Below are 21,367 nucleotides of genomic sequence, written 5' to 3' on the forward strand. Positions count from 1 at the left end.
ACCAGTCGTCACACATTCATGAAAAAATTTATAGTGTGCTTGGATGAAGCATTTATTAAGAGAAATAATTTTTTAAAAAAAATTTAAAATAATTTAGTTAAAATTCACTATGTAGATTAAAAAATATGAAGAAATGTTAAAATAATAAAAATTTACAAAATATTTTGTGGTTAAATTTAAGAAACCTTATAGGTCGGTCTAAATTTATATATATATATATATATATATATATATATATATATATATATATATATATATATATATATATATTAGAGATATGATAAATAAGTTGGCCCATGTATGCATATTGTTGCACCCCAAAATTTGCCCTCTTTATTTGTGCTATAAGTTACGAAAGACGTTTATTTCGTCATTCAAAAATCAGAGAAAAATGATAGAGTTTCTTAATGACGCAAGATGAGTGAGGTCAAAGTAAATGCCTAAGTATTTAGTTTGTCCAAGAAATTGATTCAATTGGTTCCATTGTTACAATTTTCGTTCCAACATGTATCAAGGTTACTTAAGATGCAAGTGTTTTATTCGTGGTTGAGCTTGGATTTAAGGAACGGGTATTGGCGTTGCAAAATCATCGTTTAATTCTCATTCACGAGACGTGTTCATGCTTTATTCAACAAGACTCACTCAAGATTCACTACAATGGTCCATCCGAAGATTTCGTTCCTCATTAAATATCAAATCCTTCACTATTCATTGTATCCATTCAAGACCATACAAATGTTATTGTTTGTCAAGAAAAATTTGGAAGTTCAAAAGAAATGTAATAAAAAAACCATTGAAGCACATCATAGATTCATCATTCAATTTTACAGGTTCATTCTAATATCCATTACAAAGGCAAATTACAAAGAAATGGTATTAAAAAAAACAGCAGCTTGCAGCCTCTGCAAGAGGACAAACCGCACCGCACCAGCAATCTTCACCAAGGACCCTGCAATAAAACCATAGCTTGGTAAAAAGCCAAAGAAAAACCGAGTGGGGAATTGCATAAAAGAGATTGAGTCATAGCAGAAAACAGGAGGAGGAATGAACAGATACACAAAACTCAGAAAAGAGAAAATGGAAAAAGGTAACAAACTTCTAACAAACTTTTTCTTCAATCTTCATTCACGAATCCTCATCTTCATCTTCTACAATCTTCAATCTCACCTGGGAATCTTCATCAATTCTCCATCCTTCTCCTTCGATTCAACCTGATAACAAATCGAACATTCACTCTCTCCATTGAAAAACCTCATAACAGAATCACGAAAAAAACTCCCTTCATTATTCTTCTTCACCACCTTCAATCCTCAACTTGGATCCATTGTCAATAATCTGCAGAAGAAAAAGAGAGAAATTCTCATAACAGAAACAAAAAACCTGTAACAGAAAATTGGTAACAGAAAAAGAGAGAAAAGATGTAACAAACTCTTCTTCGATTCATCTCTCTCGTTCACGCTCCCTTGCTTCGTTCATCACTTCATACCAATCCCGATCAATCTTCAAGAACTCTCATCACGTTCATCATCACTTTTCATCGTCGACGTAATCAACGACGCATCCGTATAATCACTCCACGCATCAGTACATCATCATCTTCATCTCCCGATTCAACAACAATTCGCAACAACTTCAAATCACCATCGCTTCACAGGCTCTATAATCTTCATCTGTAAACAATATCTTTACCGAATCAAGAACGAGAAAGAAGGGAAGAAGAAGAAGGATGCGAAGAGTTACCTCTGGATCTCATGATTTTCTTCATCAAACTCGGAGAGTCATCGGAATTGCTCCGGTAAGGAGAACGTGAGAACGAGGTCGGAGCAGAGAGAGCAGGAGGTCTGGATCGAAGGAGAGATGAGACGAGAGAGGGAGGTCGATTCGTTCTTGACGGCGGAGGGAGATTTTGAACCGAGATCATGAGGAGCCGTCGTCGCGCCACTTCATCGAGTGAAGAGAGGGGAGGATCCGTCACCGCGCCGTCGCCATTCGCGGCCATGAGAGGTCGAGACCGGAGAGAATGAGAGTTCGGACGGAGGAATCCATATTGTTCAATGTATTGCTGAGTGAATCTCGCCGGAGAAGAATTTCCGGCCGCCGCCGCGAGTGAGAGCGGAAGGAGACGAGTCTCTCTTCAGAAAGCTGAATCATCAATTGTGTAAACCTAAATCCCTTTCATTTTTAATCATGTGTTTAATTGTGCTTAAATGAATTTAATTGGTATTGATTGGTGATTTAAGTCTGATTAATGGATAAATCTGAATCAATCTCAAACTGGATCTTGGCAATAACCTTGGGCTCACGAAATTTCTGTCCTCACCCCCTTGAGCCCAATACGTGCGCCATTTTTGGCAGGAAAAAACACATGAACAATAAATCTGTGACAAAAACAAGCTGTCTGGGCTAACTCCATTGGGCCCTGCGCCCCAAACACTCCCTGCACCATATTTTCCAGCGATACACCCCCTGTACACATGATTGTTTGTATTAGATTTAGTTTTTTTTTTAAAATTAGTTTAGCTTCTATTATTTTCAGCATGAAATCAATTGTTTCGTTAATTTTTGTATGATAAAAAATAATAAAAACATGTAATATTTTGCTTGTTAGAATCTAATTGTTTTGCTACATAGTTTAGTTCTAATTCTTTGATAAAATGCCATAAAAAAACAATTTAATCTTGCTAGATTTTATTTTAGAGTTTACTTAGAATTTAATAGCTAGTATTTTCTATGGTCGGTGCATGCTTCCTTGTTATTACTAATTTGGTTGTTGAGATGTGCGAGGTACTTCGAGAGAGCCTTTGATTGCAATTTGATTGCTTCGTGTTCCACTTTATTTGTGGGACACGAATTCACTTCTGATGCGACTTGATTTGCATCGTGTTCCACTTTATTTGTGGGACACGAACTTATTCCCGAGGCAATTCATCCGATCTCTCATTCATTGAGATGTATACTCCTGTATTGTCTGGATTGCATTTCTTGCAGGTTGCTTGTGTGGTTGTGTTTTATACGCACCACATAGCGGTTGTGATTTATTTTCACATCGCATCGCTTTGACGCTTATGCTGGACTCCTGGCTTTGCTGGATGTTAGATTACGTGAAGTTTCTTAGTTCTGCTTGCGTTGTTAGCTCACGGCGGATTTGCTATCCGTTCGGTATTGTCTCCTGGTCCCTTTTACCGCTTTCCGCATCATCCTTTAACATGAGAAGTAGGACTTAGACATGCATCTGGCCAAGCCCTCGAAAGAGGCTCTGTTTTTGTTGGTGTGTTTACATTTGTGCTTTGCGGCAGGGAGTCACGGTGTAATAAGTCCTATATGGCACTCCGTTAAGTCCTCATGGAAGGCATGCGGTCAAGGGTTCGTAATCAACCCCCGCCCAGTCTCATCGAGTCTGTTTGGTATGCGCACGCTACGCGTTGCTCGCTTCCGAACCAGCACAAGATCTTGTTATCGAGTATGTCAGGTAAAGGGTTCATGCAATCGGACCCCCGCCTTTCTTATAGCTCGCGTCGCTCGACGTTGATGCTCGGTGTACGCACGCACCGTTTTCCTTTACGATCCGTGACGGCTTGGTTGCTGAGAGGGGTCCGCCCTCTTGTCTATGGCCTGATCATTTTCGCGAGGTCTGATGCTTGGTTGACTTGGGTTGAGCTGCTCCCCTTGGCTATGGCGGGACCGCCTTTCTACCATTTGGCCAGTGCCTTTGGTTTGTTTGCTTCACGAGCGGATGCTCGTTTGTGTGCTATACTTGTTTGCTTCCCCCTTTTCTCGTAGGTTGTTAGTTTAGTTTAGACTGATACCCTTTGTATGATAACATTAGGTAGCAAGCTTTCCCCCTTAGCTTAGGTCTTCCTCATGCATTCTTTAAAACACAAACCACACTCTTTGATTTTCTTTTCTTAAGAACTTGCTATTTCCGCTCCATTCCCAAGCATAAGTCTCCAAAGGTCGAGCAGTGGAGTGCGAATGTAACTCGTTCACCTAAAAAACACAAAACAAACAGAAATTAGTTAGCCGAGCTACGGTAGCTCTGATTCTGCAAAACAGATACGTAGGCAGCGGGGTAGGGCCCGTGCGAGCATAACTCTTTCTTTTCCCTACATTATGCATTCATTTTTAGTCCAGATTAGCGTAGATTTATTACACACCCATAGTTTTAGACACAGGCGTGGATACCATCGAGTACGATGGGCGCGAGGGGTGCTAGCACCTTCCCCTCGCGTAACCGACTCCCTTACCCTTTTTCTCTGGTCGTGAGACCGTTGTTTTGTTTTGTGGTTTGCTGGCATTCCCTTCCTTTTCAGGATAAATATGTTAGTGGCGACTCTGTTAATTTTCGCGGTAGCGACAGCTGGCGACTCTGCTGGGGACGTCTTGACCTGTTGCTGGTCCGGACTCAGCGAGTCGATCCTAGCGCTTGTGTGTTTATCATTGGGTGTTTTTACTGCTTTGCATATTTATCTGTTTGCATTGCATCCTATGTGCGCTTTTACTTTTCTGCATCATATTCTGGACTGTCTGGATCTCTGTCTGTTGGGTGGGTGTTTCAAGAGGTAAAAGGCCCAATACCCAGGCTATGTGTGAACCATAGGAACCCTAGGATAGAGTGGAAGCATGGTTTGTCTCGAGGTGTACGTCTCGGGATGGATTATGTGACCACGAGCAGAGTAGTGGTTTCAAACGGAGGTATTATCGTCACCCGCTTACGCGCTGTGATGATGCTTACCTTCGGGCGGACTGTATACTGCGTTTCATGACCTTACCTTGGCCTAGATTTTACCCGTGAGTGGGGCGGGAATCAATGATTATATAACAGGTACATTGTTGATGACCGCTGTTCTTGTTCGTGGGTTACCGCTGTTCTTGTTCGTGGGTTACCGCTGTTCTCGTTCGAGTGTACTATTGTTCCTGTTCGTGGGGTACTAGGGTTCTTGTTCGAGTGGTAATCTATGTTCTATTCCAGTGTGTTGGTGACTATGGTTCTGATTCTATTGGTTATGTCCCGTGATCTACGGGGAGTTCCGAATTGGTGCCGAACCTTTGAACCTGTGCCGTGTGATTTGTCGGTATCCCAGATATATCCAGTATTGTGGTTCCCACCATGTTGCATCATTGCATATTTACTTTCGAAAAAATGATGTACAAAAAATAACTAGCATACATGTTCCTTTCATTTCCAAGGAATCGTATCTTTAAGCCTCGTGTTGAGCTTTTCCATCTCTTGCTTGCAAAAATCAAAAAACAAGGATTCCTTGGAAATCGAATGAACATGGCATTGCATTCATATCATGCATCCCATACATTCCATGCATAACAGGTGTTCAGGATCGAGGATTTCTTATTCATACTTGGTACAGACACTTGATACAGACTCAGAGACTTGATTTATCCTTATTGTGTGTTCAAAGATCAGTCATGAAACAACTTTGTGGGTGACCAAGAGGAAAGCTCAGTTGAGGTTCTTCTTGAAGACTTGTCTTATGCTCATTTGCTTCCATGCTTGCTTTATTTGCAACTGGTTAAGCTCTGTATTGTGTGGATATCTACAGATTCTATGCTTGATGACGATGACACTAGGTGTGAGTCCTATTCTAGGGCACCTGGTCGTGATGTTAAGATTTACAAGTCTTTGAAATTGCTTGGGGCTCCCGCACGAGGGATAAGCAAGACATTGTCTATCTTGAGCATTGCACCATTTGCATTGCTCGAATCCCTAAAGCATTACAAATTCCGTGTGACTTTGCTAGAATCTTCCGCCAGACAGTAATCAATAGTGGCTCATATAGACACCTCTTATTCTCAAGGTTCTGCTTCACATCCTGAGTCACCTGCTCATCTTGGAGTTTCCTTGTCAATAGTCTTTGCTTGTCAACAGAGACAGAAAGAGTATAAGAAGCAAGCTAATGTAATCCCAATGCCTGGTGTTCAATTGCTTTCCTGTTTGATGAAATTTCAATTGGTTAAGATTCGTGCTTTGGGTCTTTCTCATCACAGATAGCTCTCCTGATTTCGATGGCAATACTTGGTGTTTTCCATTCTCGGGGCACTCGATCATAATGTCGAGCTTTACAAGGTGTTGAGGTACAAAGAGTCCAAGACTTGCTCGATACATAGATGTTTGAGTTTACTCATAATGGTTTATACTGGTCAATCCCATTTCATATGCCACAAGTAGGATGCTTGATCCTCCTCAATGAATAACTCATGAGAATCACTTGCAACTTGTACTGCCAGAGGCTTCCTTCCCAACAACTCTTGTGTGTTCCAAGTAACGACTTTGATGACCAAGCGCAGAGGTTATTGTTGTTCGCTGATAGTAATACAATTTTCCTCCATTCATGATGGTGTTTTCTCTTTCAGCATCTATATTTGGGGCTCCCGACCGAGGGATAAGCAAGACTCCGTGTTCTTGAGTTTGCATCATTGGCAGCTCAAATCCCTAAAGCACTCACAAACTCCAGTCGCTATTGTTTGGGGCTCCCGACCGAGGGATAAGCAAGACACCTTGTATCTTGAGTTTGTGCACCATTGACACAACTCAAATCCCTAAAGCTGAGCACTTACAACTTTCATATGGCCTCGCCAAAATCTTCTTCTAGGAAGTAATCTGAAGTGTTCTACAGGAACATATGTTGATGCTTGGTGTGTTCTCCATGCTGGGGCACCTGGTTATCTGATTGAGGATTGTCATCCGTTCAAAGACAAGGTTCAAGACCTGATTGATTCAAAGGTTGTCACATTCGCACCTGAAGGCCAGAATTGAAATTCTCCTCTATCTCACTGGATCTTCTGAAGCAATAAGTCAATACGGAGAGGATCTCCTCAACAATGACAATTCCTAATTCAGCATGCATGTTCATGTTTAAGCTTTCTTGTTTGTTCAATACTTTTGTATGTAAAACTTGTTTATTTTTGAACTATAATCATAATGCATTGGATATGTTTGTCTTGAAAAATTCCTTTCGCTTTTGCTCTTATGTGTTTTTATATGCTTTTTGTGATACTTAACTCTTGCTACATAAAGCATGATAACTCCAAAGGGAGAATGATGAACATAATACCCAAAAAACTCAAATGGTATGATTTTGAATATGACCCTGCTGATGATGTACAGGCATTGTTTCAAATTCCCAAACACTGGAGATATAAGGGAGTGAAACTTTCGTTAACCCCTCTGAGCCTTCGAAGTAGGAGTTTCTTTTCTCTAAAAAAAACCTCACATTTAACCCAAGGGCGGGTAGTGTTCAGTTAACCTGATCAAGCATTCAAATTTCATCAAGAGCACATCTAAAGATACAACAATGGCTATCTTTCAAAAGGTTGAGGAAAGTCAAATTCACAACGGTTATCCCTCACCTCAGGAGGTCGAGACATCAAATTTATCCCTCACATCAGGAGGTCGAGACCAACATCAAAGTCGTTGTGGTTTATCCCTCACATCAGGATGTCAAAATATGACGATACCATAATGGTAATTCTTCATCAATCAATGACTCAGGCAATCACTATGCACTTCCAACAAATCAGAGATTCAGGATCACACGACTTGTTCAAAAGAAAAGAATGAATCAAAAAAGGGAATGAAGAAAAAAAAAGAAAAAAAGCCCGCTAAGTCAACAACGTGAAAATAAGTGACTTAGGCAAAAATTAGGGCATCCCGCTGGACATCCAAATCAAAATTCAAAACAATTTGTCCAGGCAAAAGTTAGGGAAACAAAAAAAAAAAGAAAAGCGAAAGCAAAGAAAGGATTACAAAATAAAAATCCTCATCAAAAGAACAAAGTCGTGTGATCAGACACTAGAAACGAAAGGTAAAGTGACTGCCATGTCCGAACGCCTCATTGGCTCCTCAATCATCTCAAACTCCTCTTGAAAGATGGATGCTCGTGTCGAGTTAACTGAACTTAGGATTGAAGAACATCATGAAGGGGGTGGGCACCAAATAATTTCGAGCCTAAAATATCCTTTTTTCTGAAAACCGTGAACCTGGCCACGTTACATCCCTTAAAAGTCCTAATTGAAGCAGGGTTAATTCGAAGGCAGACTATACACGAGAATACGGTAAGCTGACTCCTAGGAGATCCGCTAATTGCTTGGGTTGGTATCACACCATCTTTCTTTCATAAAAACTCGATGTTACGACATCCTTTCAAAAAGTTTCTTTAAACTTCGAGACAAACATACTCTTTGCATTAGAATTATATTCTCATAATAAACATTCTTTGCATATGAACAAGTGCTTGACATCAAGAAAGTTTCCATCATGAACTTCAGATGAAAACGTTTTATCCTCCCGAAAGACAAGTTGTCTTCCGAACTCCGTTGAGTAGAGGCAGCAATATTTCAAAGTCTGATCACCCTCAGGGGCACAAAGGCGTTTGCATACTCTATCGAGTAAGTTTTCACTTAATCTGAGGCAATCAGGTCAAGATTCGAAGAATCTCTCTAAGTGCTAAGCAATCAGGGGCATTCATCCAAGTACATTTGAAGCTACCTACAACTCTGGTCAATCAGGGGCATGGTTCCAAAATTCATGATACTGGGGCAAAGCAATATGCAATAGCAGTCTCTTTTCATCAGGAGGTCATAAGGTTAAGCTCAAGCGCGATTTAAGCTACTTGTAAACTTGAAGACCGTCGAGAGGTTAGGATCGTCATCCTCAACATTCATCAGAGACTGAAAGTCCATTACATGTTGGCGTCCTTACAATCAAGGAGAATATTCAGAACACTGTGAAATCCAATGCATGTTTGGTCCCTTTGAAGTCAATACTTGCTTGACCCATTAAGCCCACTTCCTAACGGAATTCTTTTGGAGAATCAATGCCTTTTTGATACTCTGGCCGATACATGTTTGGCGTTCTAATCACTGCTTGCCTGTCAATTCGTGAATCCGTTGCTTGTTTGGAAAGTTTCAAGCCGAGATGTATGACAATCTGTTTGCTTTTGCATTTGCCCATTGTGGGTGAACATCAGTATCCTCTGCCATGTGAGGAATCCCGTGGACGTCATGCTATATCCTGGGACGTTTTCATTTGTCTGTCTCGCAGGTACGTCCTTGCAAGCGCTTCGCATCAACATATTGGCGGACCTAGCTACGAGGGATCCTTACTCCCCAGCCGAGTGCTTCCTAATGAGAGATTCTCATTCCCCAGCTGATTACATTCAAATGAGACTTTCTTTATTCCAAGATTCTCATATCCTCAGCAAAGCACATCTCGATGCAGTCTCCGTGCTTCAGAAGTATTATTCCCCGGTGGAGTGTCTTCTCCCCAGTTGAATCATGATTGAATGGTATATGATTCCCCAGCAAGCTCTTAATGGGGTTCCTTGCCTGAATGCCTCACTTTCCCCAGTAGAGTATTTCTCTCCCCAACAGATTGACCTGTTGTCCCCAGGAGAGTCATCTTATTCCCCAGTGGAGTTGTCTTAACAAGAGGTTCTTATGCCAAATTCCTTATCCCCAGCGGATCTTTCATCTCCCTAGTGGATCGTTAAGCAGAAGTATTCATCTTCCCCACTGAATTCTTTCCTCAGCAGAGATTCATGTGCATCCTCAGTGGAATTTGCGTCCTTCAAGGATTTCCCCAGCGGAATGCTTCATGCACAAGCGAGTTGGTCACTCCCCATCAGAGTTGTCTCCATGACTTGTTCTTATCTCCACATCCCCAGAATGTCGAGAATTTGCTTCTCCAGTGAAGTTGCCAGGTTATTCCCTAAGCAGGTAATTGGGATGTTCTAATCCCCAAGCAGGAATTATCCCCCAATTAGAGCTCACGTCTAGATTTGATCATCTCCAGCAGATTTTCGATCCATCTTTGCCAGCTCGCAGTTTGTGACTTCTGGTCACTCATCTTGTCCTCCCCGCAGATTTCCATAATCTCTCCAGGACTTCTTCAGCAATTCAGTGCTCATCCGTTGTATCCCTAAGCAACGTTCGAATCATGCATCATTTGCATTGCATTCTCTAAGCGTATAGCGTCTTCCTTCTCAGGAACGTTATTTCATAAATATTCATACATGCATCATGCATAAATCATATCATATCTGTTTCTTTCTACAGGAAAGTCATCCAGATCTCAAAATGCCTCCCAGAGAGCAACTCGCCTAATCATTACAGGCGCTTATCCTGATGTCTAAATCAGAAGAAGTTTGTCTCCCTCTCCCTGACATTGTCAGACCAGATGAAAGTCATGCTTATTCCCGATGTCCCCAGATCGGTTGAAGATATCTGTTCCTATCCTAATATCCAGATTAGTTGAAGGAACCGCCTCCGGATCTCCCAAGATCTTCCCAAGGAGCTAGCTCACTGATGCCTCAGATCAGTCGGAGATATCTCCTGATGATTTATTTCATCAGAAGAGGACTGTCTATTATTCCTGATATCGCCAGGTCAGTTGAAGACACTCCTATTCCCGATGTCCCCAGATCGGTTGAGGATATTTGTTCTTATCCTGAAATTCAGTTCAGTTGAAAGAACCGCCTCCGGATCTCTAAGATCTTCCGAAGGAGCAAGCCCTCTGATGCCCCAGATCAGTCGGAAATATCCATTCCCTGACGATTTAGTTCGTTCAGAAGAAGATATGTCTGCTCAGTCCTGATGTCCCCAGATCAGTTGAAGACAATCTTGATTCCCGATGCCCCCAGATCGGTTGAGGAGGTCCATTTTCTTCCTGATGCCCCCAGATCAGTAGAAGGCACAATCCTGATGTTTCCGATCAGTTGAGGACTTCCACCCACCTGACGATTTATTTTCGTCGGAAGAAGACTTGCTTGCTCAGTCCTGATGTCCCCAGATCAGTTGAAAGCATTCTTTAAAATTTCCCGATGCCCCCAGATCGGTTGAGGATATCCATTTCCTTCCTGATGCCCCAGATCAGTAGAAGGACACATTCCTGATGTTTCCGATCAGTTGAGGACTTCCACCCACCTGACGATTTATTTTCGTCGGAAGAAGACTTGCTTGCTCAGTCCTGATGTCCCCAGATCAGTTGAAAGCATTCTTTAAAATTCCCGATGCCCCCAGATCGGTTGAGGATATCCATTTTCTTCCTGATGTCCCCAGATCAGTAGAAGGCACAATCCTGATGTTTCCGATCAGTTGAGGATATCCACCCACCTGACGATTTATTTTCGCCAGAAGAAGACATGTCTGCTCAGTCCTGATGTCCCCAGATCAGTTGAAGACATTCTTATTTCCGATATTCAGATCGGCCAAAGACGTCTATTTCGCTGTGATGTCCAGATCAACCGAAGATGTCGACCTTCTCTTGGTGCCCAGACCAATTGAAGTTTTTTCCCTCAGCAATGAGGTTGCCTGTTCCTTCTTATCGCAAGTTGGAACTTATTTAATTATCTAGATCAGTTGAAGTTTTTTCTCCCTGCCTGCGGGGTGGTACATTCCTTCTTCATGCAAGATGGAATCTTCTATTGATCAAGAGTGCAAATTTTCGAGTTCATTCTAGTATTCAATCTCCTTTCACCTCAACAATTCGAAACTTTCGTTTCTCACTCGCCAAGTTCAAGAAGTTTGAATAGGGGCAGCTGTTGCACCCCAAAATTTGCCCTCTTTATTTGTGCTATAAGTTACGAAAGACGTTTATTTCGTCATTCAAAAATCAGAGAAAAATGATAGAGTTTCTTAATGACGCAAGATGAGTGAGGTCAAAGTAAATGCCTAAGTATTTAGTTTGTCCAAGAAATTGATTCAATTGGTTCCATTGTTACAATTTTCGTTCCAACATGTATCAAGGTTACTTAAGATGCAAGTGTTTTATTCGTGGTTGAGCTTGGATTTAAGGAACGGGTATTGGCGTTGCAAAATCATCGTTTAATTCTCATTCACGAGACGTGTTCATGCTTTATTCAACAAGACTCACTCAAGATTCACTACAATGGTCCATCCGAAGATTTCGTTCCTCATTAAATATCAAATCCTTCACTATTCATTGTATCCATTCAAGACCATACAAATGTTATTGTTTGTCAAGAAAAATTTGGAAGTTCAAAAGAAATGTAATAAAAAAACCATTGAAGCACATCATAGATTCATCATTCAATTTTACAGGTTCATTCTAATATCCATTACAAAGGCAAATTACAAAGAAATGGTATTAAAAAAAACAGCAGCTTGCAGCCTCTGCAAGAGGACAAACCGCACCGCACCAGCAATCTTCACCAAGGACCCTGCAATAAAACCATAGCTTGGTAAAAAGCCAAAGAAAAACCGAGTGGGGAATTGCATAAAAGAGATTGAGTCATAGCAGAAAACAGGAGGAGGAATGAACAGATACACAAAACTCAGAAAAGAGAAAATGGAAAAAGGTAACAAACTTCTAACAAACTTTTTCTTCAATCTTCATTCACGAATCCTCATCTTCATCTTCTACAATCTTCAATCTCACCTGGGAATCTTCATCAATTCTCCATCCTTCTCCTTCGATTCAACCTGATAACAAATCGAACATTCACTCTCTCCATTGAAAAACCTCATAACAGAATCACGAAAAAAACTCCCTTCATTATTCTTCTTCACCACCTTCAATCCTCAACTTGGATCCATTGTCAATAATCTGCAGAAGAAAAAGAGAGAAATTCTCATAACAGAAACAAAAAACCTGTAACAGAAAATTGGTAACAGAAAAAGAGAGAAAAGATGTAACAAACTCTTCTTCGATTCATCTCTCTCGTTCACGCTCCCTTGCTTCGTTCATCACTTCATACCAATCCCGATCAATCTTCAAGAACTCTCATCACGTTCATCATCACTTTTCATCGTCGACGTAATCAACGACGCATCCGTATAATCACTCCACGCATCAGTACATCATCATCTTCATCTCCCGATTCAACAACAATTCGCAACAACTTCAAATCACCATCGCTTCACAGGCTCTATAATCTTCATCTGTAAACAATATCTTTACCGAATCAAGAACGAGAAAGAAGGGAAGAAGAAGAAGGATGCGAAGAGTTACCTCTGGATCTCATGATTTTCTTCATCAAACTCGGAGAGTCATCGGAATTGCTCCGGTAAGGAGAACGTGAGAACGAGGTCGGAGCAGAGAGAGCAGGAGGTCTGGATCGAAGGAGAGATGAGACGAGAGAGGGAGGTCGATTCGTTCTTGACGGCGGAGGGAGATTTTGAACCGAGATCATGAGGAGCCGTCGTCGCGCCACTTCATCGAGTGAAGAGAGGGGAGGATCCGTCACCGCGCCGTCGCCATTCGCGGCCATGAGAGGTCGAGACCGGAGAGAATGAGAGTTCGGACGGAGGAATCCATATTGTTCAATGTATTGCTGAGTGAATCTCGCCGGAGAAGAATTTCCGGCCGCCGCCGCGAGTGAGAGCGGAAGGAGACGAGTCTCTCTTCAGAAAGCTGAATCATCAATTGTGTAAACCTAAATCCCTTTCATTTTTAATCATGTGTTTAATTGTGCTTAAATGAATTTAATTGGTATTGATTGGTGATTTAAGTCTGATTAATGGATAAATCTGAATCAATCTCAAACTGGATCTTGGCAATAACCTTGGGCTCACGAAATTTCTGTCCTCACCCCCTTGAGCCCAATACGTGCGCCATTTTTGGCAGGAAAAAACACATGAACAATAAATCTGTGACAAAAACAAGCTGTCTGGGCTAACTCCATTGGGCCCTGCGCCCCAAACACTCCCTGCACCATATTTTCCAGCGATACACCCCCTGTACACATGATTGTTTGTATTAGATTTAGTTTTTTTTTTAAAATTAGTTTAGCTTCTATTATTTTCAGCATGAAATCAATTGTTTCGTTAATTTTTGTATGATAAAAAATAATAAAAACATGTAATATTTTGCTTGTTAGAATCTAATTGTTTTGCTACATAGTTTAGTTCTAATTCTTTGATAAAATGCCATAAAAAAACAATTTAATCTTGCTAGATTTTATTTTAGAGTTTACTTAGAATTTAATAGCTAGTATTTTCTATGGTCGGTGCATGCTTCCTTGTTATTACTAATTTGGTTGTTGAGATGTGCGAGGTACTTCGAGAGAGCCTTTGATTGCAATTTGATTGCTTCGTGTTCCACTTTATTTGTGGGACACGAATTCACTTCTGATGCGACTTGATTTGCATCGTGTTCCACTTTATTTGTGGGACACGAACTTATTCCCGAGGCAATTCATCCGATCTCTCATTCATTGAGATGTATACTCCTGTATTGTCTGGATTGCATTTCTTGCAGGTTGCTTGTGTGGTTGTGTTTTATACGCACCACATAGCGGTTGTGATTTATTTTCACATCGCATCGCTTTGACGCTTATGCTGGACTCCTGGCTTTGCTGGATGTTAGATTACGTGAAGTTTCTTAGTTCTGCTTGCGTTGTTAGCTCACGGCGGATTTGCTATCCGTTCGGTATTGTCTCCTGGTCCCTTTTACCGCTTTCCGCATCATCCTTTAACATGAGAAGTAGGACTTAGACATGCATCTGGCCAAGCCCTCGAAAGAGGCTCTGTTTTTGTTGGTGTGTTTACATTTGTGCTTTGCGGCAGGGAGTCACGGTGTAATAAGTCCTATATGGCACTCCGTTAAGTCCTCATGGAAGGCATGCGGTCAAGGGTTCGTAATCAACCCCCGCCCAGTCTCATCGAGTCTGTTTGGTATGCGCACGCTACGCGTTGCTCGCTTCCGAACCAGCACAAGATCTTGTTATCGAGTATGTCAGGTAAAGGGTTCATGCAATCGGACCCCCGCCTTTCTTATAGCTCGCGTCGCTCGACGTTGATGCTCGGTGTACGCACGCACCGTTTTCCTTTACGATCCGTGACGGCTTGGTTGCTGAGAGGGGTCCGCCCTCTTGTCTATGGCCTGATCATTTTCGCGAGGTCTGATGCTTGGTTGACTTGGGTTGAGCTGCTCCCCTTGGCTATGGCGGGACCGCCTTTCTACCATTTGGCCAGTGCCTTTGGTTTGTTTGCTTCACGAGCGGATGCTCGTTTGTGTGCTATACTTATTTGCTTCCCCCTTTTCTCGTAGGTTGTTAGTTTAGTTTAGACTGATACCCTTTGTATGATAACATTAGGTAGCAAGCTTTCCCCCTTAGCTTAGGTCTTCCTCATGCATTCTTTAAAACACAAACCACACTCTTTGATTTTCTTTTCTTAAGAACTTGCTATTTCCGCTCCATTCCCAAGCATAAGTCTCCAAAGGTCGAGCAGTGGAGTGCGAATGTAACTCGTTCACCTAAAAAACACAAAACAAACAGAAATTAGTTAGCCGAGCTACGGTAGCTCTGATTCTGCAAAACAGATACGTAGGCAGCGGGGTAGGGCCCGTGCGAGCATAACTATTTCTTTTCCCTACATTATGCATTCATTTTTAGTCCAGATTAGCGTAGATTTATTACACACCCATAGTTTTAGACACAGGCGTGGATACCATCGAGTACGATGGGCGCGAGGGGTGCTAGCACCTTCCCCTCGCGTAACCGACTCCCTTACCCTTTTTCTCTGGTCGTGAGACCGTTGTTTTGTTTTGTGGTTTGCTGGCATTCCCTTCCTTTTCAGGATAAATATGTTAGTGGCGACTCTGTTAATTTTCGCGGTAGCGACACATATATATTAGAAAAAATGCTAAATAGGCTTGCCTATGTATGCATAAATATTAGAAAAAATCGCTAAATAGGTCAGCTTATATATGTATATATAGGTCGACCTATAAGACTTCTTAAGTAATATGGATTAATTAAAAACATTAATGAGATACGGGCTTTTAAATATGTTTTTAGGTCAGGTTTTTAAAAAGGTCGGGTCAAAAAACTGAGCCTATGATAGGCTATAGGCCAAATTTAGATCTTTTAAGTTTATCGTAGGTCAGACTCGGGTCTTTTAAAATCTAGTCTAACCTATTTCCATCCCTAATTGTGAATGTTAAATTAATTATTATTAATCTTTTAAATTTTGTAAATTGGTTTTCATATTTTTTTTAAAAAAATTTAAATTGACTCCAAAAAATTTACAAGTCTATCTCTTTAAATTAATAAATTTTGCAAGTTTGCCCCTATTTTTAAAATTTTAAATTTGATCCAAAAATTTTAAAATTTAAAAAAATAGTCAAAAAAAATTATAATTATTAATTTTAATACTCTATCCAAACAAAATAATTTTAAAATAAATAAATAAATTTAAATCATTGGAATTTTTTTAAAATTCTAAGTCTCTTGAAATTTTCCAATTGCCTTGTACAAACACACCATTAGTGATTTACTCAATCAAAACATGTATAAATGAATAAACCACATCAAAATTCACTGACAATTTAAATAACTTGTAAACCAAAAATATAAAACAATAACTAAAGTGATATTTAAAAAAATAGAAACTAAGCAGCAGTATTGGAGAGACGAAAAAATCACCCAGTCCCTTCTCAATCAGGAGGCTGACCAATGTTATTTTTCCATTTAGATTAATACAGTAATGGATATAAAAACAATAGTACAAAAAGAATCAACATCCTTTTGTTCATACTAATACAATGGTAGTATCATGGAAGGGAGTACAAGTGTACAACAATAACCACTTGCTCGAGTAGATGAATCTCTTCTTAGAAGGGTCTGCTTAATCGTGAGTCAAAAATATGATCCGGTTCTCTGGAAAATAGTAAACCTCAAATAGCCACTGTAGAATTCCCCAAGTGGGGCTTGATTGCAAAAAGGGTAGTTATTCAGCATTTCAAGAAAATAAAGTCAGCAGAGGAAACTACGGTCGCTAAATTGCTTCCAACCCAGCATATTTCCTTAGCTCCTCGCATAATATGAATGTAATTGTGGTTTGTGGTCCTAATCTTGCAAATATTGCGAAGCCCCTGACAAAAGGTATCACATGAAAATTTTACATGCTTTCAAGAGGTTTCACAAAAACCTCAAATGATAATTAGTGTTAATATTTTGGATGAAGTAAAACAAACAAGGTCCATGCAAAAATGCATTCCAAACATAAAACTCACCCTTTGTATAGCGCCCTTGGACCCTCCGTAAGCAGGACCTGAAACCACACATAACAAATGCACTTAATAATAACAAAAGTGAATTTCAGACGAGAAAATATAGCAAATTTTCATGATTGGTTATATGGCTGTCTTTTCATTATCATTATTAGCTAATAATTAAGAATTATGAAAGACAAGTTAGACTCAGAATGCTTGGAAGTAGAACAGAATTTATATGCAAAGATTGGTACAGAACAAAGTACTGCAGGTTTGAGAAATGAGAAAACAAGATCAATACCTGGTATGCACAGTTAAATCCATTTTTATATATTCTACCACCCTTGGATTGTCGTTGCAACATGAGACGAGTTTTAACCATATCCACGGGTGCAGTTATTAGGGTGCTCAGTATTCCTGCAACTGTGCTTGAGCTGTATAAGGTACATGATATGATTAGTATTACCTTAATTACATCGGATATTGGAAAATGATTTTGATTTTAAAATAATGATGAACTCTAATGAACTCGAACTTGTCAGAAGTGCTGATAGAAAGAAAGAAAAAATGCATTCTATTTCTGATGCTGTAAAGCTTTTGCCGTTCAGACATCAAAGAAGGATCTGATCCATTGAGAACTTATCGCATGCTGGTTGACTAATCTCGCATTTGCAAGAAGGTAATGTCATGACTCGAATGCGAGAACTTCTAGTCATGTGGCAACAACTTCAACTGTTACACTATGGTTTGCCTCGAATTTTAAAAGATCACACAAAATCTTCAATGCTGCACGGACCTCCCAGTCCCAAGGCCTTAATTTCCCCCGTCCCTTTGCATTGTTTTATAAATCATTATCGGCCTTTAAACTCAGCCCAACTAATCTCAAACTAACTTTATCTCCCTCAACTAATAGACCTAAGGAGTGTTAATGAGGAAAATCATTGTTTCAAATAATTAGATGAACAAAACTAGTTTTATACAAAAATACGTAATCCAAATTTCTTTTTTGACTTTGGTTGATCATCATGCTCTCATGATACTTCATTACTTTGGTTCAGTCTGCAATAAGAAAGATGTAGAGAAATGAAATTGATGGAAGAGCCATACATTAGATGCAGCTGAAATCCTTCTCTGAGAGATGTCCACTTGACTAGAATCTGCATAAATACGAAGCAAAACAAATGACTAGAAAAGCTGTGATAGAATTTAAAGTAAAGTCAAGTAAATTAAGAGGAGAAGGAATATATGAAAAAATAATACGCTTTGACAAAATCACCTGCTTGGTTTCATCATAGGTAGCCAACTGGGATGCAGTCAAGGCAGCGGCTCTGGCCATGGCAGGACCCACCCCCTTCCACAGAGCTTTGATTCCCTCTTCAGATACAGTCCTCCGAAGCTCCAAAATCGGACCACTCTTTCCCATCTCTGAACTCATTTGCAAACGCACCTGATTGCGGGAATACAGTTTTGAAGGAGAAAACGGAAGGAAAATTGCTTTAAGTGTATGTTGGGTTTTCATTTTGAAATGGCCAAAAGCAATCCTAGATGTGCATAATTGATTTTTGAGTGTTTTTAACATGTTTGGTACTTCTAAACTAGAATTGATTATATCTTCAGAATTGATTCTACTTGAAGCTACGATTTGTAGTTTTTGAGTTTAAACGTGATTTTTACACTGAATTTTACAGTTCAACTCAATTTTAGAATTGATTATATCTTCAGAATTGATTCTACTTGAAGCTAAGATTTGTAATTTTTGAGTTTAAACATGATTTTTACACTGAATTTTACAGTTCAACTCAATTTTGCATAAAGTTACACAAAGATAAATCACTTTGTCTTTAACTCACTTTTAACCAAAATCAATTTTCTTCACCGTAGAATCAAACATATGCTAAGAGATATTACAACTCACCTTGAGAACTTCCATTGGATTTGTCAGTCCAGTTGCAAAAGCACCAGCAAACATTCCCGAAGCAATTTTAACTAAAACATTGGAGGATCCAAAAGCATGATCACATGCATTCTTAGAGGGTTCATATAAACCCAAGCGTAGTCCTCCATAAACTACTGACCTTGTTAAAGCAGGCGTCAAACCCAGATACAAAGACTTAGGTCCTTCGTTTTTCACCACACTTAAAAGCAATTGTCCCTGGAAAAATGCTTAATTGACAAAAGTTTTGTATTATAATGTGATAGGTAAGGTCTGAAGAGGAAAGATTGAAGTCAGTGAAATACCATTCCGCTTAAAGGACCTTTCTGGCCAACAAGTTGCATTTGTAGCCTCACTTTCATTACATCTGCATGACATGTAAAAACAAGTTAACGATAGATATAAATTTTTTACTGAATACAATACAATACAATACAATTGAATCTGAAAATCTATGGCTGTGTATAGAATATGAAAGATGAATTGATTTAATGGAAGTAAATTGAGACGAAGAAACCTAGAGGATGAGTAATTGATGTTGCGATAGCGACGGAAAGTCCACTTGTGGCGAAGTGATTGAAAACAGTGGAAGGGGATGTGGCCCAATTCTGCTTCTCATTATTCGAGGTTCCTGATACAAGATTATTGTTCTCGTCAGAATGAAATTTAGCGATGGTAATAATGGAAAAGAAAAGAAATCGTGAGTATGCGTTGTTTTTATGTTAGGGAAATGGGTAAAAGAAAAAGTGGTAACCTGAAAGATCGGAAGTAGAATTCGCAACCATTATTGTTCTGGGAAGAAAGAAAGAAAAAAGTGAGCTGCAGATCTATGATATATTCTCGTTAATTAAAAACGAGGGAATTTAAATGAGGCAAAGAAAAGCATCTCCCCCTTCCCCATCGGTCAGAGGAACGATATTTAAATAAATAAATAAAAGGAAAATAACGACAAATGTTTAAATATTATTCATTGGTTCACATTGCAAAATGCAAAACGAGTGCATCTCTTATTTTCTCTTTTACAAATATTAAAATAAAATAATTTTAAAAAATTTCATTAATTCATATTTAAAATTTTAAATATTTTAGAGATTTTAAATAATAAATACAAATCAAAATATTAAAACAATCATCATTTATTTAATATTTTAAATTATTAAAATTAAATAATAAAGTATATAGTAAAATAAATTAGGCGGGTTCGGCGTGGATATTAGTGTCTCATTACTCGACTCGTCCCCATATTTTGTAATTGGGGAAAATTCAAACTCAATCAAAGCGGATTTTCTCCGTCAAAATTGGGGAAGGTTCGGGCGATTACCCGCGGGTTCGAGTTATGTTGTCATGCCAACTTCTGATGTGGATGACCGATACTTGAAAAGTTAACACTCCATTGTCCCAGTTAGACAATGAATGTGAACTTGTTTGAGTGTGGAAATGAGTAGAATACTTTCCCGTATTTCTATTGGTTTATGTCTATAGGATGATATTTATACGCCTATTTTAGAAGGAGGTTTGAGTTTTCGGGGGTATTCTTTATCAGGTTGTTTGGATGGTGTTGTTTCTCATATTTTTTCATGTTTGCTGTCCCCATTGGAGTCCTTATTCTACCTTGTAGATAGCTTTAAGAAAAGGTTAGAGAAGAGGCTTTTTAAGTTAATTAAGTTGTTGGGTTCCGTTTATTAGTTGTGTGGTGTTGACTGTTGAGTAGGTTAAAATGCTTATGGCTCTGGAAATTAGGGATATGAATTTTATGTTCGGTTGTTCGTCTAGCGATAGGAGTCAATGTTAATATGTTCTTTTAATGTTAAAGGTTTGGGAGGGAGGCTTAAGAAGAATAGTTAAAGATCTTATTTCAGCCAACTGTTTAGATTTTGTGGCAATTCAAGAAACTAAGTTGTGTGAGGTTTTTGAAGCTCTTGTGATCTCTTTGTGGGTTAACCCTTCTTGTGATTGGAGTTTTACTTTGTCTTTTGGTATGAGTGGAGGTTTTCTTTCTATTTGGTGTAGCTTTAAGAGTATGTCCCTTTTTTTCTTAGGCCATGAGTTTCTTGGTGTCTATTTGGATTAGAGAGGTGCTAAGAGTGTTTGTTATGTGATAATGTTTATTCCAATTGTCCCTTATCTGATAGATATTTTATGTGGCTAGATCTCGGTTCTCGTAGAAATGATCTTATATGTGATATTTGGTGTATTCTGGGAGATTTTAACTCATCTTATTGTTATACTGAGAGGTTAAGAGGACAGAGGTTCTTCTTCTTCTTCTACGAATGTTAGTTGTTAAGGGTTTTCTAAATTTATCTCTCATATGAATTTGCGTGATCTTCTCTTTTAAGAAGGAAGTTCACCTGGTTTTAACCCAATGAAGGTGTTGCTAGTAGGTTAGATAGGAATCTTGTTTCTAATGGGTGGTGGGATCTTTGGGGAGTTATGACTCAGTGGACTCTTTATTGGGATGTCTCCGA

At 39.5% G+C, this 21,367-nt stretch overlaps 1 protein-coding gene and 2 long non-coding RNA genes across 3 annotated transcripts; all 3 read right to left on the reverse strand.

The window, feature by feature from the left end:
* Positions 1 to 458: 458 nt before the first annotated feature.
* LOC131614752 (uncharacterized) lies at positions 459 to 2,169 on the reverse strand. The gene is made up of 4 exons (XR_009287663.1): positions 1,741 to 2,169; positions 1,430 to 1,670; positions 1,108 to 1,335; positions 459 to 949 (listed from the first exon to the last, which is right to left on the reverse strand). It is a non-coding gene; the product is annotated as an uncharacterized LOC131614752 (long non-coding RNA).
* Positions 2,170 to 11,700: 9,531 nt separating this feature from the next.
* On the reverse strand, positions 11,701 to 13,411 carry LOC131614755 (uncharacterized). The gene is made up of 4 exons (XR_009287664.1): positions 12,983 to 13,411; positions 12,672 to 12,912; positions 12,350 to 12,577; positions 11,701 to 12,191 (listed from the first exon to the last, which is right to left on the reverse strand). It is a non-coding gene; the product is annotated as an uncharacterized LOC131614755 (long non-coding RNA).
* Positions 13,412 to 16,194: 2,783 nt separating this feature from the next.
* Positions 16,195 to 19,796, reverse strand: LOC131614758 (uncharacterized). The gene is made up of 9 exons (XM_058886315.1): positions 19,657 to 19,796; positions 19,420 to 19,533; positions 19,208 to 19,269; positions 18,885 to 19,121; positions 18,246 to 18,416; positions 18,077 to 18,126; positions 17,271 to 17,403; positions 16,991 to 17,028; positions 16,195 to 16,849 (listed from the first exon to the last, which is right to left on the reverse strand). Exons 1-9 carry the CDS (start codon positions 19,685 to 19,687, stop codon positions 16,753 to 16,755), a joined length of 933 nt encoding a protein of 310 aa, XP_058742298.1. The 5' UTR covers positions 19,688 to 19,796; the 3' UTR covers positions 16,195 to 16,752.
* Between the last annotated feature and the right edge of the window lie 1,571 nt (positions 19,797 to 21,367).

The sequence above is a fragment of the Vicia villosa genome, linkage group LG1 (assembly GCF_029867415.1).
Source record: "Vicia villosa cultivar HV-30 ecotype Madison, WI linkage group LG1, Vvil1.0, whole genome shotgun sequence".
NCBI classification, from domain to species: Eukaryota; Viridiplantae; Streptophyta; class Magnoliopsida; order Fabales; family Fabaceae; genus Vicia; species Vicia villosa.